At 36.6% G+C, this 13,217-nt stretch overlaps 1 protein-coding gene across 1 annotated transcript in view; it reads right to left on the reverse strand.

The window, feature by feature from the left end:
- Positions 1-13,217, reverse strand: part of dgo (diego) — a 189,842-nt gene that overhangs the window by 34,501 nt on the left and 142,124 nt on the right. Inside the window, exon 3 of the mRNA XM_065235701.1 lies at positions 1,139-1,246. Coding sequence (XP_065091773.1) covers positions 1,139-1,246 — 108 coding nt within the window. The remainder of the gene's footprint in view (positions 1-1,138; positions 1,247-13,217) is intronic.

The following is a 13,217-nucleotide window of genomic DNA, read 5'->3' on the forward strand; positions in this document are numbered from 1 at the left end:
GCATTCGATGCCTGTACCATTTTTACATTAGCATAATTGTGTGGCAAGTACAATCATACTATATGCCCAAAGAAGTGGAGAAATTTTCTAACCCGAAAAAAAAATCCTAGACTGGGCCGGGAATCGAACGCAGCCACCTCCAGCATGGTCTTGCTTTGTAGCTGTGCCTTTACCGACTGAGCTAAGGGTCTGTGAATAAACTATGCATCGACATAATTTCAACTTCTGCTGCACACTTAAAAAATTATGTAAATTTAGGTGCTCTGAGAGTGACATATACGAGCGTCAATTTTGACATAAATTTGAGTCATTACAGACGCGAAATATAGCTCAATCGAACGTACTTTTCGTCGAGCAACGAACTTTTCAGTCTCGGAGCACTTAATATTACATGACATGTTTGTTTACGTCTCATCTTTTATGTCAAAGACCGATCCCGTCACGTGTAAAATTGGTTATTTTTAAGTGTGTGCTTATTCTTTTCATAAACCAATAACTAGCAATTCAGCTGCCGTACGATGAAAAGCGAATAGCTATTAAAATTTCCGCCTAATGACCCATTCGACATAGTGGCATTCGGCCTAATGACACATAACCTAATTTATTGAAAATTTATTCATAGGCCCTGTAATATATCGTTTGATAGTTACGATCCATTACGTAAATAACAATATAATATAGCGAATATTAAATAACATCTATCACTTTTGTTTTGCGTGTCATTTATACTATCACTCTTGGCGGTCCCATAGCATAAAACAGCAAGCCGAGAGAAACACATTTTAAGTTTGCTTTGTACAATTTTTTTCATATGTGATAGAACGTCCTGTTTGGCTGTTTTTCAAACTTTTCTAAAACAATGTTGTTTATGTATTACAGTATTGTGAAAATATGGGTGATTGTAGTTATGAAAACTGAAAAACTCAGTTTTGCCAAAAAACGCAAATGGGACCGACTTGCGAAGAGTGGCAGTATATGTATCAACTAATGCACTCTAATGGAACACGTTTACCCAAAATCCACTTCCTCAACAACGTCTGCTGAGAGGTGCTGACAGATTTAATACATTTAATAAAATCTAGCTGTTCACTTTATACTTTCGCTGGCAGACAGAGACGCAGACAAGGGGTGTACTCACCAGTGACTCCTTCGCATTCCGGTCGGCTCCAGCAGCCAGTAGTGCTTCCACCGCCGCCTCGTCGCCATTCGATGCCGCCTCGTGCAAGGGTGTGCGATTTGTGCTTTCCTGTCCCCCGGAGTGGCGTTGGTATTGTTGTTGTTTTTGTTGTTGTTACAGTTGATGCGAAGATGAAAAAGAGAAGGAAGAAATAAACACAAAGTTAATATTAAAAATAAAATCTATGGATCACGCGTTGCCAAAGTAAGACATCACTTGTGTCAGTTTTGGCGTTAATATATAAATATTGTTTTATTACTACACTTTTATGGCGACTCGAAGTACGGAAAACAATGGCCAACGTCGATGATTAATGTACCTAGCAGCATGAAGGGGAAATTGTTTTGTCACGATCAGATGCTCATAGATGGTAATAGCGTCAAGCAAGGGTTCATTCTCGTATGAGTTCATGATTGACTATTTTTCGTTACGTTAAAGTTTGAATCTAACATGTTTTCTGGATCGGTTTTCAGTAAATCAATACCTTAACTGAAGTTGACTGTATCCAAACCAAGCCATGCAAAGTAAGCAATCAAAGCTTAATTTATTTCCCATAAAACAGTTTAAGAAAAGTAACCTTTGACTGAGAAGATTGACAGATCGCGTAAGTCAAGTAAACTAGTCGCGACTCGCTAAAAGCAGTTGGCGCTCATCCATCAAATCGTTCAACGGTTCAACTCTAAACCGAGACGGCCGGCGACGGCGACGACGACGCTGAAGCGAGCGAGTTAAAGTCATGGTCACGTTAATAGTGTAACATATTTATATAGAGCTGGGTGAGTTATTGCTCTTTCTCCGTCAACCTTTGGGTTGATGTCGTGAGTTGAATACATGACGAGTTGAACAGAAGGGAGGAAGGAAGGAAGGCGTCCATTCGAACCAACCGATGACAGACTGTAGTTCCTATGCTGGCAAGACCTCAGGCCTTTGGAATGGCTTCACCAAGCAAGAAGGTGGTGGTCCTCGTCACCACCTCTTTTTGCTGCGGTGCGCTCAGTTGTTTCTACTTGAGCAGTTCCAGGCCAAATAGCGAAAAAATAAACAAATACTACATTTCACCTACGCAGGGCGGATAGCAATGTTAAACATGTGCATGAGCATGATTGACCGCACACGGTTGCTGCAGGGCTGATAGCAGTGTTATGCAATAAAAATAGAAAATTAGTAGCTAAAATCATTTAAAAAAGTGACTATAAAGTGCGCAAAATCATTTTAATAACATACCAAAATGTGGCTTAAACATTCTCAGAAATAAAGAGAGAGAGAAAGATTAGTAATTTCCATTTAATTCCACACCTTATTTGCTTATGCTTGACAGATACGCGTATTTCGTCTACAATGTGTACTCGACTGTCGAGTATTAGTACAAGACACTGAAGACTTTAATGCAATTGACACATTTTAAAATAATAGATTGGGGTATGGTCTTTGATTAATTTGCGATACCTCTAACAACAAGATATTAGGAAAAAGAATCTACAAATAAAATTGATAAATAGCAGATCTGCTAGGAAATCCCAAAAATTATTCGAAATGCAAGTGGGATTCTCCTTAGAATTATCTGAAAAAATAATACCGGAATATCCTTGGAATACTCCTCGAAATTCACTTGAAATTTAGCTCAGAATTTTCTAAGGATATTCTTAAAAAAATCCGTTGAAATTATTCTAAAAATTCTAATTGAATGGGGAAATGTATGTAATGTCGGCCTAAGTGTCCCGAATTTGGGCCCATACATAAATTCAGCAATCGACTAAATTTTCAATAGCAACCAAAAATATCCATTAGTACCGTCCCATTGACGCGTTCATCTAGATACGATTGATAAATAGCAGATTTTTAGCGATGCACAGTGGTTGAAAAGTCCATTTTGACGCTCTTAATTAATAGCTCCATGGAGAGCGGATTTAGAGTAAGGACGTCTTCAGCAAAGTTGATGAGTATGACATGTTTCATATTTTGAAGGCATGGGTTTTGTGATTAATCCCCCTAAAAGTGAAATGAAAAATTTATTTTTTCACAATATTGAGATAAATGGTTGACGTCTTGAGCAAAGTTGCAAAGTAAATGTCCTAAATTTCACTCAAATCGAGATAAAGAGCGTTGTTTGAGGACGGACCCCCAAAAACACGTTTTTCATCAAAACACATATTTTCTTTAATTTTAGGTCTTCATTATATTCAACAAAGTTGATTGGTATACTAAAATACACATCTTTTTAGAACATACTATACCTGCATCATTTTAATAGGATGAGTTATTGATAAATTTTCTTCTATTTTCCTCATATTTTGGACTTGCGTATCTTTCTTAGGTGCAAGACAGTGCAGATGAAATTAAATGCATCTAAAACTACATCAAAAGAGCTTTCAAATGGTGGTAAACTTGTCCGTCCACGACCGTCTGCTGGGGAGTTGTGATCAAAACAAGTATCCATATCTTTACTCTGTTTTATGATATAATCAGTATAAAAAAGATAATACATTTCAATATATCCACTTATTTTGCTTGATTAAATTCTTTTTGTTCGATTGGTTTTGCATTTCTGTTGTCAATATTTTGTATTGCATTCAATTATCATAATTATTATCACAACCATAACCATTAATATAATCAAATGATTGTGTTCTTATCGTTATCGTTTCCTTCAGCTTCTTTTGCTAGCAGCTGTTTAGCATCGCTCGACAATGGCTTCTCGTGCTTTTTAAGCCATCCACGAATGCTAGTAATCAATGGTTCTGATAACTCTAGGAGCCAGTTCAATAGATCACGATTTGTAAGCGATCTTGAGTGCTTGCGGGTATTGAACTCTTGGTATCTGTTAAATAAAAGTTTTATTGATTTATTCGTTGTTATTTTGGTTAAATACATGTATCTTTTCCAATCCTTGTTCCTTGGCTCCTGTGCTTGCTCAGAAAGCTGACCGATTAGAACAAGGAAATGTTGAAGCACGGCTGATCCATGTATCAATACTTTATGAATACTAGCTGGCAAGTAATACCAGGTTCGATAGGTTGGTGTTGATTATCAAAGCCAAAGCTTGTAGATCTGTGTATTTGGGTATAAGGTTGCTCAAGGACTTCTTCAAAGAATGAACCAACTTATTTTTATCTGCAGGACTTGCGTGAGAAACGTTTTTCAGGATATCCGCCACCTCTTTCTCACCTGATTCTCTCATATTCATTTGTGTCACAAATGCTAGCTCATTAAGATGGTAGCTATTCCGAACCTCTGCAGTTTTCTTCCTCTACGTTGTTTCACAACATTCTTCGAAAGGAACAACCTTCCGTCCTGCCTCACTTTTTGTATTTTCAGAAGTAGACGGAAGCAAGTTTAAACCGTTTTCAGGAAGCCGTTCAGGCTTACTGAAATACTCGGCGTGACACTTGACAACCATGCACGAGCATGTTTGGTCCAGAGCTTATCAAAAAAGTCGCACATCATTTTCACGGGTTTCCACATCCGGCATAATATTCACATTTATGGCATAACACTGGAGTACTTATAAACCATGAATTGAAAAATTTAAAAGAAATTCAGCCCTACCAGATAATGCCATTTTACTTCAAAGCCCTGCTCTCGTAGCTTCCTCTGCTGTCCGGTTTCTTTGGCAAAATTATTCTCTCTCTCTCTCCTTCGCTTGGCTTCCGCAGTTCTTCTATCTTACATTGTTTCATATACTTTCACAATTCTCGATGAACATTTCAAATGGTCCTATCTGTTTTGATCGATTATCTTCATCGACTTTCTTTTTTGATAACCACTGCTATGCAAACAGATTTCGCGCTAATTTTACAACATAGTTTGATAAAGGAGATTCTTATCTAGCATCCAAAACGTCAAATACAATAGGGAAAGGTTTTGCAGCTGAGTTATTAACGGAAGAGAAAGTCGATGAAGAGAATCGATCAATGCAGATAGGAGCTTTTGAAATGTTTATCTAGAATTGCTTCACGCTTGATGAAAAACAGTGAAGACTGATGACACTTATCGAGTCACAAGTTTAACTGAATTTGACAGTTTTTTCTCGTTATTGATGTTCAGTTTTGCCTTCTGGGAAACTTTTGAAAAGAAAATGTGCCGTTCTTCAATTTGATAAGATCTAAGAAGTGGGAAATTTGTTTATTGTACCGGTTACTATGGAAACGAATTTATTACGCGGTATAAAACACAGTATCCCATTGTTGTTGACATGACTTCTATAAACCCTATCAACGGGTGTTTGTTTTGATCACAACTCCCCAGCAGACGGTCGTGGACGGACAAGTTTACCACCATTTGAAAGCTCTTTTAATGTAGTTTTAGATGCATTTAATTTCATCTGCACCTTCTTGCACCTAAGAAAGATACGCAAGTCCAAAATATGAGGAAAATAGAAGAAAATTTATCAATAACTCATCCTATTAAAATGATGCAGGTATAGTATGTTCTAGAAAGATGTGTATTTTAGTATATCAATCAACTTTGTTGAACATAATGAAAGAAAATATGTGTTTTGATGAAAAACGTGTTTTTGGGGGTCCGTCCTCAAACAACGCTCTCTATCTCGATTTGAGTGAAATTTAGGACTTTTATGTCTTCAACAAAGTTGTTTGTAACCATTTTTGCTACAACTTTGCTGAAGACGTCAACCATTTATCTCAACATTGTGAAAAAATAAATTTTTCATTTCACTTTTAGTGGGATTAATCACAAAACCCATGCCTTCAAAATATGAAGCATGTCATACTCATCAACTTTGCTGAAGACGTCCTTACTCTAAATCCGCTCTCCATGGAGCTATTAATTAAGAGCGTCAAAATGGACTTTTCAACCACTGTGCGATGGGCCCAATCTTAAATCCATAGGCCAACATTAGAGCCATTTTCCCTATATTTTTTTTTATTTAATTCTCTTGGAATTTTCACCCGAATTAATTTGAGGTTCGATAGGAACTATACTCATATTTAATTGTAATCCTATGAATTTTCCGAAAACTCACATGAAAATATGCTCCAGCTTCTGATCCTCAGAATGTCCTTAGATTTTACTTTTGTATTATCTTGAAGTTTTCCTCAGAATGATCATGGTGTAATCCTTTAACGTCGAATTAACGTCAAAAGCTGTTATTAATTTTCTATATTTTTTTTATTCAAGAATGCCTTGGAATTCTAATAAGAATTACCTACAAAACTAGAGTTCTAGAACATTGACGAAAATGATCCAAGGGTTAAATTTTGTGGACATTGACAAGAATAAAAACTTAAACTCATCAGGTACATGAACTTGGTGAAATTTTAGAGATGTGGATTCAAATTTAACTTAAACTAATCAGTGGATTAACTATATATATAACCAAAAGCTAATGAAGTGTTTGATTTTAGCTACAATAAGGTTTTTATATTTATTGTAACGAAATAAATATTTGACATGAGAACCCGAGACTGTTCAGTTAAGGGTAAGAAATAATTCATTGCAATAATCACTATGGATTAAGAAGAGTTTTTTGAGTGTGGATGTATTTCCTTTTAATTTCGTTATGATTGCTTATCTTTTGACAGATACGCGTATTCCATCTACTATTTGTAGACTTTATCAGTGTCAAGTACTCAACACCACTTTCACTGATGAAGTCTGCAAATAGTAGACGAAATACGCGTATCTGTCAAAAGACAAGCAATTATAACGGAATTAAAAGGAAATAAATCAACACACTCAAAAAGCTCTTCATAAAGGGATTCCGTTAAGAGGTTCGAAAAATTTAAAGATTTATTATTGATTGTTAACATCCTCAACAAAGAAAACTTAAGCATCAAAATAAACGGATCTGAGGGAAAGCACCAAAAGCATATTCGATTACTTGACTTGATATTGAACAGTTTTTTACTTGATAACAATTTTAAAGCTTATTTCGAACTTAACAACATATTGGGTCATTCAAGAAATTGTAATCAAATAATGAGAAATTTATCAACGATTTCTTATTTTTGCTCTGCCAATTTATGAGCGGTGTTGAATGAATGTAAACAAAGGCAAGAAAATGAATATTTTTCTAGAAAATAACTTGAAAATTGATAGTGACCCCGCAGCACTCAGGATTTTACTTCTTAGAATTCCATTACAATTTAGCATAATTGTTCGCTAGGGGCAGTGAACCAAGTTTGTGTAGGAATGCGGCCATGCTGACACTCGCATAATTTCTTAAAATGGCGTATTAGACATGTAACGACGGACCCCCCGTCGCAGTGGCGCTATACGCACGGAACGCTGAATGAAGCAGCACACTTCACAGATCTTGATGACAGCGCACGTCAACAATAGACTTCTTTGACGTTTGTGAATTGCCGAAGTATAGTGCATAAATTTGGGTAAATTCAAAGGTTTTCTTGCACTAGCACTTATAATTTACCCCGAGTTCTGTACTAATACTTGTGAATTCCACAAACGTCAGAGAAGTCTATTGTCATCGATGTGGAGTATGGGAAGAACAAAAGCTATCAGTAAAAATGAATGATCCATAACGCTTTCAAATAAACTTAAGTTTTCGTCAAAAATTTGTAAATTTTTTTCAGTGTGCATTTTTTTAAGAGCAATCCAGTTTCCTTCTACATTGTTTCAGACATAATTTTGATTAGAAGAGCCGTTTTCGCTCTATAATTTATTGAAAAATATCGAATACGCCATTTTGAGAGTCAAATGACTGAATTCCGGCTCAAACTTGTCCTTAGTGAAGTTTCATGGAATTCGAACAGGGAAAAATAAAATCGATTCGTCAGTTGGCGTGGAAGTGCTCACTTACAATATTGCTTTGGTAGGTACTGTGTCGCGCAAAAGTCGTAAATTATTTCAAGCTGAATTGTATTATGGAAAGAAGGTAGATAAGATGGAATTCAATTTGTTGCTGTTTGGTGAGACAAACCCAAGGAAGAGGGCATGTCTTCTACTGCACTACACTAGAGGCACAAGGTAGTGAGATAGCATATGGTTCACACTGGTACAATTAAAGTCACGATTGGTGGTTCAAATGGAGGAATATAGTGATTACGTCATTGCAGAAGGTGTCATGTTGTGGATATATAAGTCTGAGTTCAGATGAGGTGATCGCGGTCTGATTGCGGTTTATTTTAGCATTATTTTGTTGCAAATAAAACTGATATACTGGTAATAGCGTGGTTCAAATTATCAATTTAGCTCGATTGTAAATCAGGTCCTGATGAATTCATTTTTGTTGCATCCTGAAACTGTTCCCTTTAATATTTATTTTTAATTGACCGTAAAACTAAAGCCCTACCGTCAAAATGCACCGCTTTGCTCGATTTGAACAGCTTTTCCCAGTTTTGTGGTGACAGTCGTCCATACTTTAACTATAGGGCTTTACGTAAAACGGGGTAGGTTTGATAGTAATTAACAGGTAAATTATGCGTTTGGTACTATACTTTAGTTCAAATGCTACCGAACGAAGTCAATAAGAACGTGTGATATGAATGTGTGCACCCAATGTTCTCAAAAACAAATGAAGCGCTCCGACCGAATCATTTTTTATCTTCATCCGATAGGCCGAAGTTAATTCATTGGCGTTTCAATGTGTTAGGCCGAGTTTAGAATCCGTAGGCTGAGTTTGGCGTCAAGAAGTAGTGTTAGACTTTTAAAAATATCTCAAAAAATTGTTTCTCTTTATCAAATCTTATGGTACGTACGGCAAGGCTAATACATTTGGAAGGCATCAGTAATAAATAACATTCCGTTTGGTGCTAAACTACACTAGATTAAGAAAGACTAAGTGCGCGTTGTGCTAAATAGGAAATGGGGTAGTTATCCCTAGCAGAATTCTTGAAAGAAAGTACAGTGTTTATACTGGTTTGATAATAGCACATTGTTCATGTAAATATCACTTGAGGTTAATAGGAAAACTTCAAGAGGATATGTGTCGATTCTGTGGCATAGAAAGGAAGATTCTGAATGCAACAATCTTTAATACAAGGTCTGGATAAGGGGCTGGCAGAACCCTTTTGATATTTGGAATGCGGGTCTCAGTCAAGTAGTACATTACATACGAAATGTAATACCTGGCTAGGAAAATGTTTTTGGTCACTCTATGTCGGTCGCTTCACAAAATATTGATACGACATACTGATAAAGCAATATAAAAATAGGGAATATATCACAATAGATCAAAGTAATGTTAGCAGTGATGGATATACCCAACACGAAAAAAAGGTTTTACCGGATATTTTTCCAATTACCTGTTAATTCCCGCTTTTCCCGGATTTTCCGGTTCACTGGCTACCCTGTAGTTTTTTCAATAAGTGATAAATGTTTGGTTTATGAATTGTGCTACTAAAACACATTGTCAGTAGGTCACCCGTTAGAACAAAAAAAAATAAATAAAGTATAATAAAAAAAATACTATCTGAGTAAGTAATTTTTTTATTGATTTTATTTTCTTTCTCTGTAACACAAAATATTTTTAGGCACAATACTTACCCACAACTTCGCCCAAGACACCATTTTGATCAAATAAACCATTCTCGAGATATGTATTTTTGAATTGATGCGTATCATTTTTACATAAGCCCTTTTCAGAAGTTAGTTGCGTTCGAAACTAATGAACCAAATGTGTAAAAAGGCATGTTGGAAATTGTGATTGTTGATGTCGTTCACCTTTTACTATGGAAATGTTTGAAATTGAAAGAAAAATTCCCTCGAAATGGTTTTACGAACGATTTTGCTTTGTCATACGCTACACCGTTCGAAAAATTCATGTAAATTTCTGGGAGATATAGCACACATAAAATTAACGCTAGATTTGGCATAAATTTATGCGATATTTCGTGTAAATTTAAGCGCAATATCGCATAAATTAGCATTATTGTATGCAAGCTTGTAAAAGATTTCACTGTTTATATCAAGTATAGCTCAAAATTAAACGAAGGGAGATTTTACGCGATAGTTAAAATCCAGATTTTTTTCTGTGTAGAGAAACGACCCAAGTAACACAGTTTATCTTAAATCGGTTTACTTAACTTATTTATGACTATCTCAGCTGTAAAAATGTACGTATAGTCATTTATATACAGCTCATTTATAACGAAAAACACAAGTGGTGGGATCTATATATAACATATGTCATGTTATATATGATTGACTTACGCAACGTATTTGTGACTATAACGTGACCTACAGGTTTGAACATGTTGTTAATAAATGTCATCCTTCCAACGATTTATTTTTATTTTTCCATAATTAATTTACAAAAATAATTCTTCTGGTGAGTTTTATCGTGCAAATAAAGTGCATAAACTGAGATTCCGTACTCCCAAACATTTGTGCGGTTGCAAGTTTGCATTCTACTTCTTAAAATCTCAATGGCTCTTAAAAAGCTTGATACAATAAATTGAATTATGCACAACATTTTCGATACAACTTTGAAATCATCAAATTTTTAGCTAGAAAAATAGAATATCAATTTCATTTTTTAATTATGTTACTTTTATCTTCTGCATAACGTGCATGTGATGTTGAAAACACGATTGTATTTGTTGAAAACTTGCTAGCCTTATATACAAAAAATTTTCATGTCATTTTTGGAAACATGTGTACAACTGAAATATAACTTATTAATGAAATGTTATAAATAAGTTTTATTCATGTTTGCTCATTTTTCTAAAACTGACGTATGATAACAGGGAAGCAAGTTTTCACCAAATACAATCAGTTATAAATGTGTTATAAACAGGTAATTGAGTCATGCATTACCGACTTATAGCATTAATATAACAAGTACCTGTCAGTAAGGTTGAATACTTCACAAACAACAATACAACGGGTTTAAAACAAGATGTTTGCAAAGCAATATATAATTATATGATTACAACTGTGTTTTCTATTACTATTCGTAAATGATGTTGCAAGTGTTACTTGGGGAACAGGTTTCCTTGCTCGAAAGTTTTGTAACATCGCATCAATTTTCAATTAATGTTTGACTTATATTCCATTATGATGATCTTCAATGCATCAGCCTAGGGTTTCTGGATTTAAAATTGATCTACTGATCAATCGGAATAGAGGGTATCAAAAAGCAAATCTTTCTTAAAGCTTCAACATTTCGGAAACTCATAATGGTGATAATACTGTACATAATTTCAATTCGATAACACCTGTGTAGAGCTGGGTGGGACTTCTTCGGCCTAACATGTTTCATTATCATCTTGCTCTTCTTTGAATGATGTTGTTGTCATCCACGTTGATTAGTTTGGTCATTAGTTTTCCCGAAAAAGCACGGTAAAGACTGGACCTGTCAGCAGCGATTTATAATGGACTGTCTTTGGTTTGGATTTTTGAGAGAAAAACAGCTTGTGTATCGTTTCTGTCATCGGATTCCACTTGATAATGAATTTTGATAAGATGCTAAATATTAATCGATGGATCGGGATTCAAGATAAAGTCAATGCCATATCATCAATCATTTTAATGGTTGATGGTTTCGTTCACGGTTCGGTCCGACGACCGGAAATTATAGCACTGCACAACAGCTCACGCAGGAAAAACGGCACAGAAATTATAACCAACACCCATCATCGGCGGCAGATATTGCGTGGAGGAGGACTTAGTAACTGTACAACATGGTTATGGGGATTGGCCACCTGAAGACGATGAAAGGCCCGTCCTTCTATCCGTCATTCATGTTTATTCCACCCGCGAAAAGGAGAAATAAAAGCGCGAGCCCCAAAAGGGTAATAAAACTAATTTCAGCATTAAATTATAAGACACGAGGTGGCATCCCGGTCGCACACAACAATCACCCGGTGGATCTGAAAGCCCACAGAGATCATCTCCCGCGTTGTCGTCGTACGTCGTTGCTTGGTGTGATGAGTCTTGGTGCTAGCTTAGGTCTGCTTGGATCAGGGTGCGGAATGGGTACAGTTTTGTTGCTATTCGAGAGATTAAGGTGCCGGAGGAAACAGACAGCAACAGACAGATTTTACACCTCCGTACACATACCAGCAACTTGAGTGCATATTTCTTCGAACTCTCTTCGGAGAGCATCTTCAAACCGAGTGGTTCATCCAAGTTGCATTGCATATACCTACCTAGACCTACCCACCCTCGAGATATACTCAGGTGAACTGATAAATAGAAAACCAGAGCAAAAGCTGAAGCTGCAATCTTGCACGATCTCCCACTGGCAAGTAGCAGGTTGATACTTCGTTCACAGACCTGGGATCCCATGTAGGACAAAGGCTCTCAATCTTGTACCCTCAGCTGCGTACGTCATTGACTTCAGCTAAGTTAAATGGAACAAAACAAAAGCACTCACTTGCCATCTTTAACACAAACACCTTCTTCGTTCTCTTTCTCCTTCTGCAAGTGCTTACATATTTATAAAACGCTCAATTTGAAAAGGCTTCATGCGCGAGAAAGATAAAGGAGTGCTGAAGCAGCAAGAAGCGCCGAGAAGATTCCACCATAATTGAGTGATGGGAATTTTCGTTGCCATCGTTTTCGCGATCTTTTGTTATGTGCAAGATTCCAGACCCTAATAGAACTTGATAGGTCATGCAAGCCAACATATGATGCTACGACGTGGTACAACATAGATAGATAAACCCTGCCGTGTGCCATGCGGGTAAACTGTTGCGGAAAGGTATACCAAGATGGATCGCGCATAGTAACATCAAAGCGATTACGCCAGGCATGTACACGACCTCTCCGCTAGATAAGTGGATAAGAGCCACTTTCCATAGGTGATTCTTCTTCATAAGTGTCTCAGGTCGTGTCAGTCAGTCAGTCAGTCAGTCAACCTACCGACGGCGACCGTTCCCGTCGTGCACATCTATTACGAGATTTTAGGTTTATGGAGCACTGCATTATTGCTGTTAATTTGAGGGGAATGGATCAGACCCAGTAACCTGTTACGACCGAGAGTACCAGTCAGTCATGCGATGGCAATTAATCTAACAGAGTAATGCACGTTGTTTCAACAGCCGCTGCTGTCGAGATTTTGAGGGTGGGTTGAAATGATTGCTGAAAGCTTAGTTAAAAGTTTCTATTAGCTTGCAGT

The sequence above is a fragment of the Ochlerotatus camptorhynchus genome, unplaced genomic scaffold, assembly GCF_037179485.1.
Source record: "Ochlerotatus camptorhynchus isolate MF236.1 unplaced genomic scaffold, CSIRO-AGI_Acam_v1.1 ptg000503l, whole genome shotgun sequence".
Lineage (NCBI taxonomy): Eukaryota > Metazoa > Arthropoda > Insecta > Diptera > Culicidae > Ochlerotatus > Ochlerotatus camptorhynchus.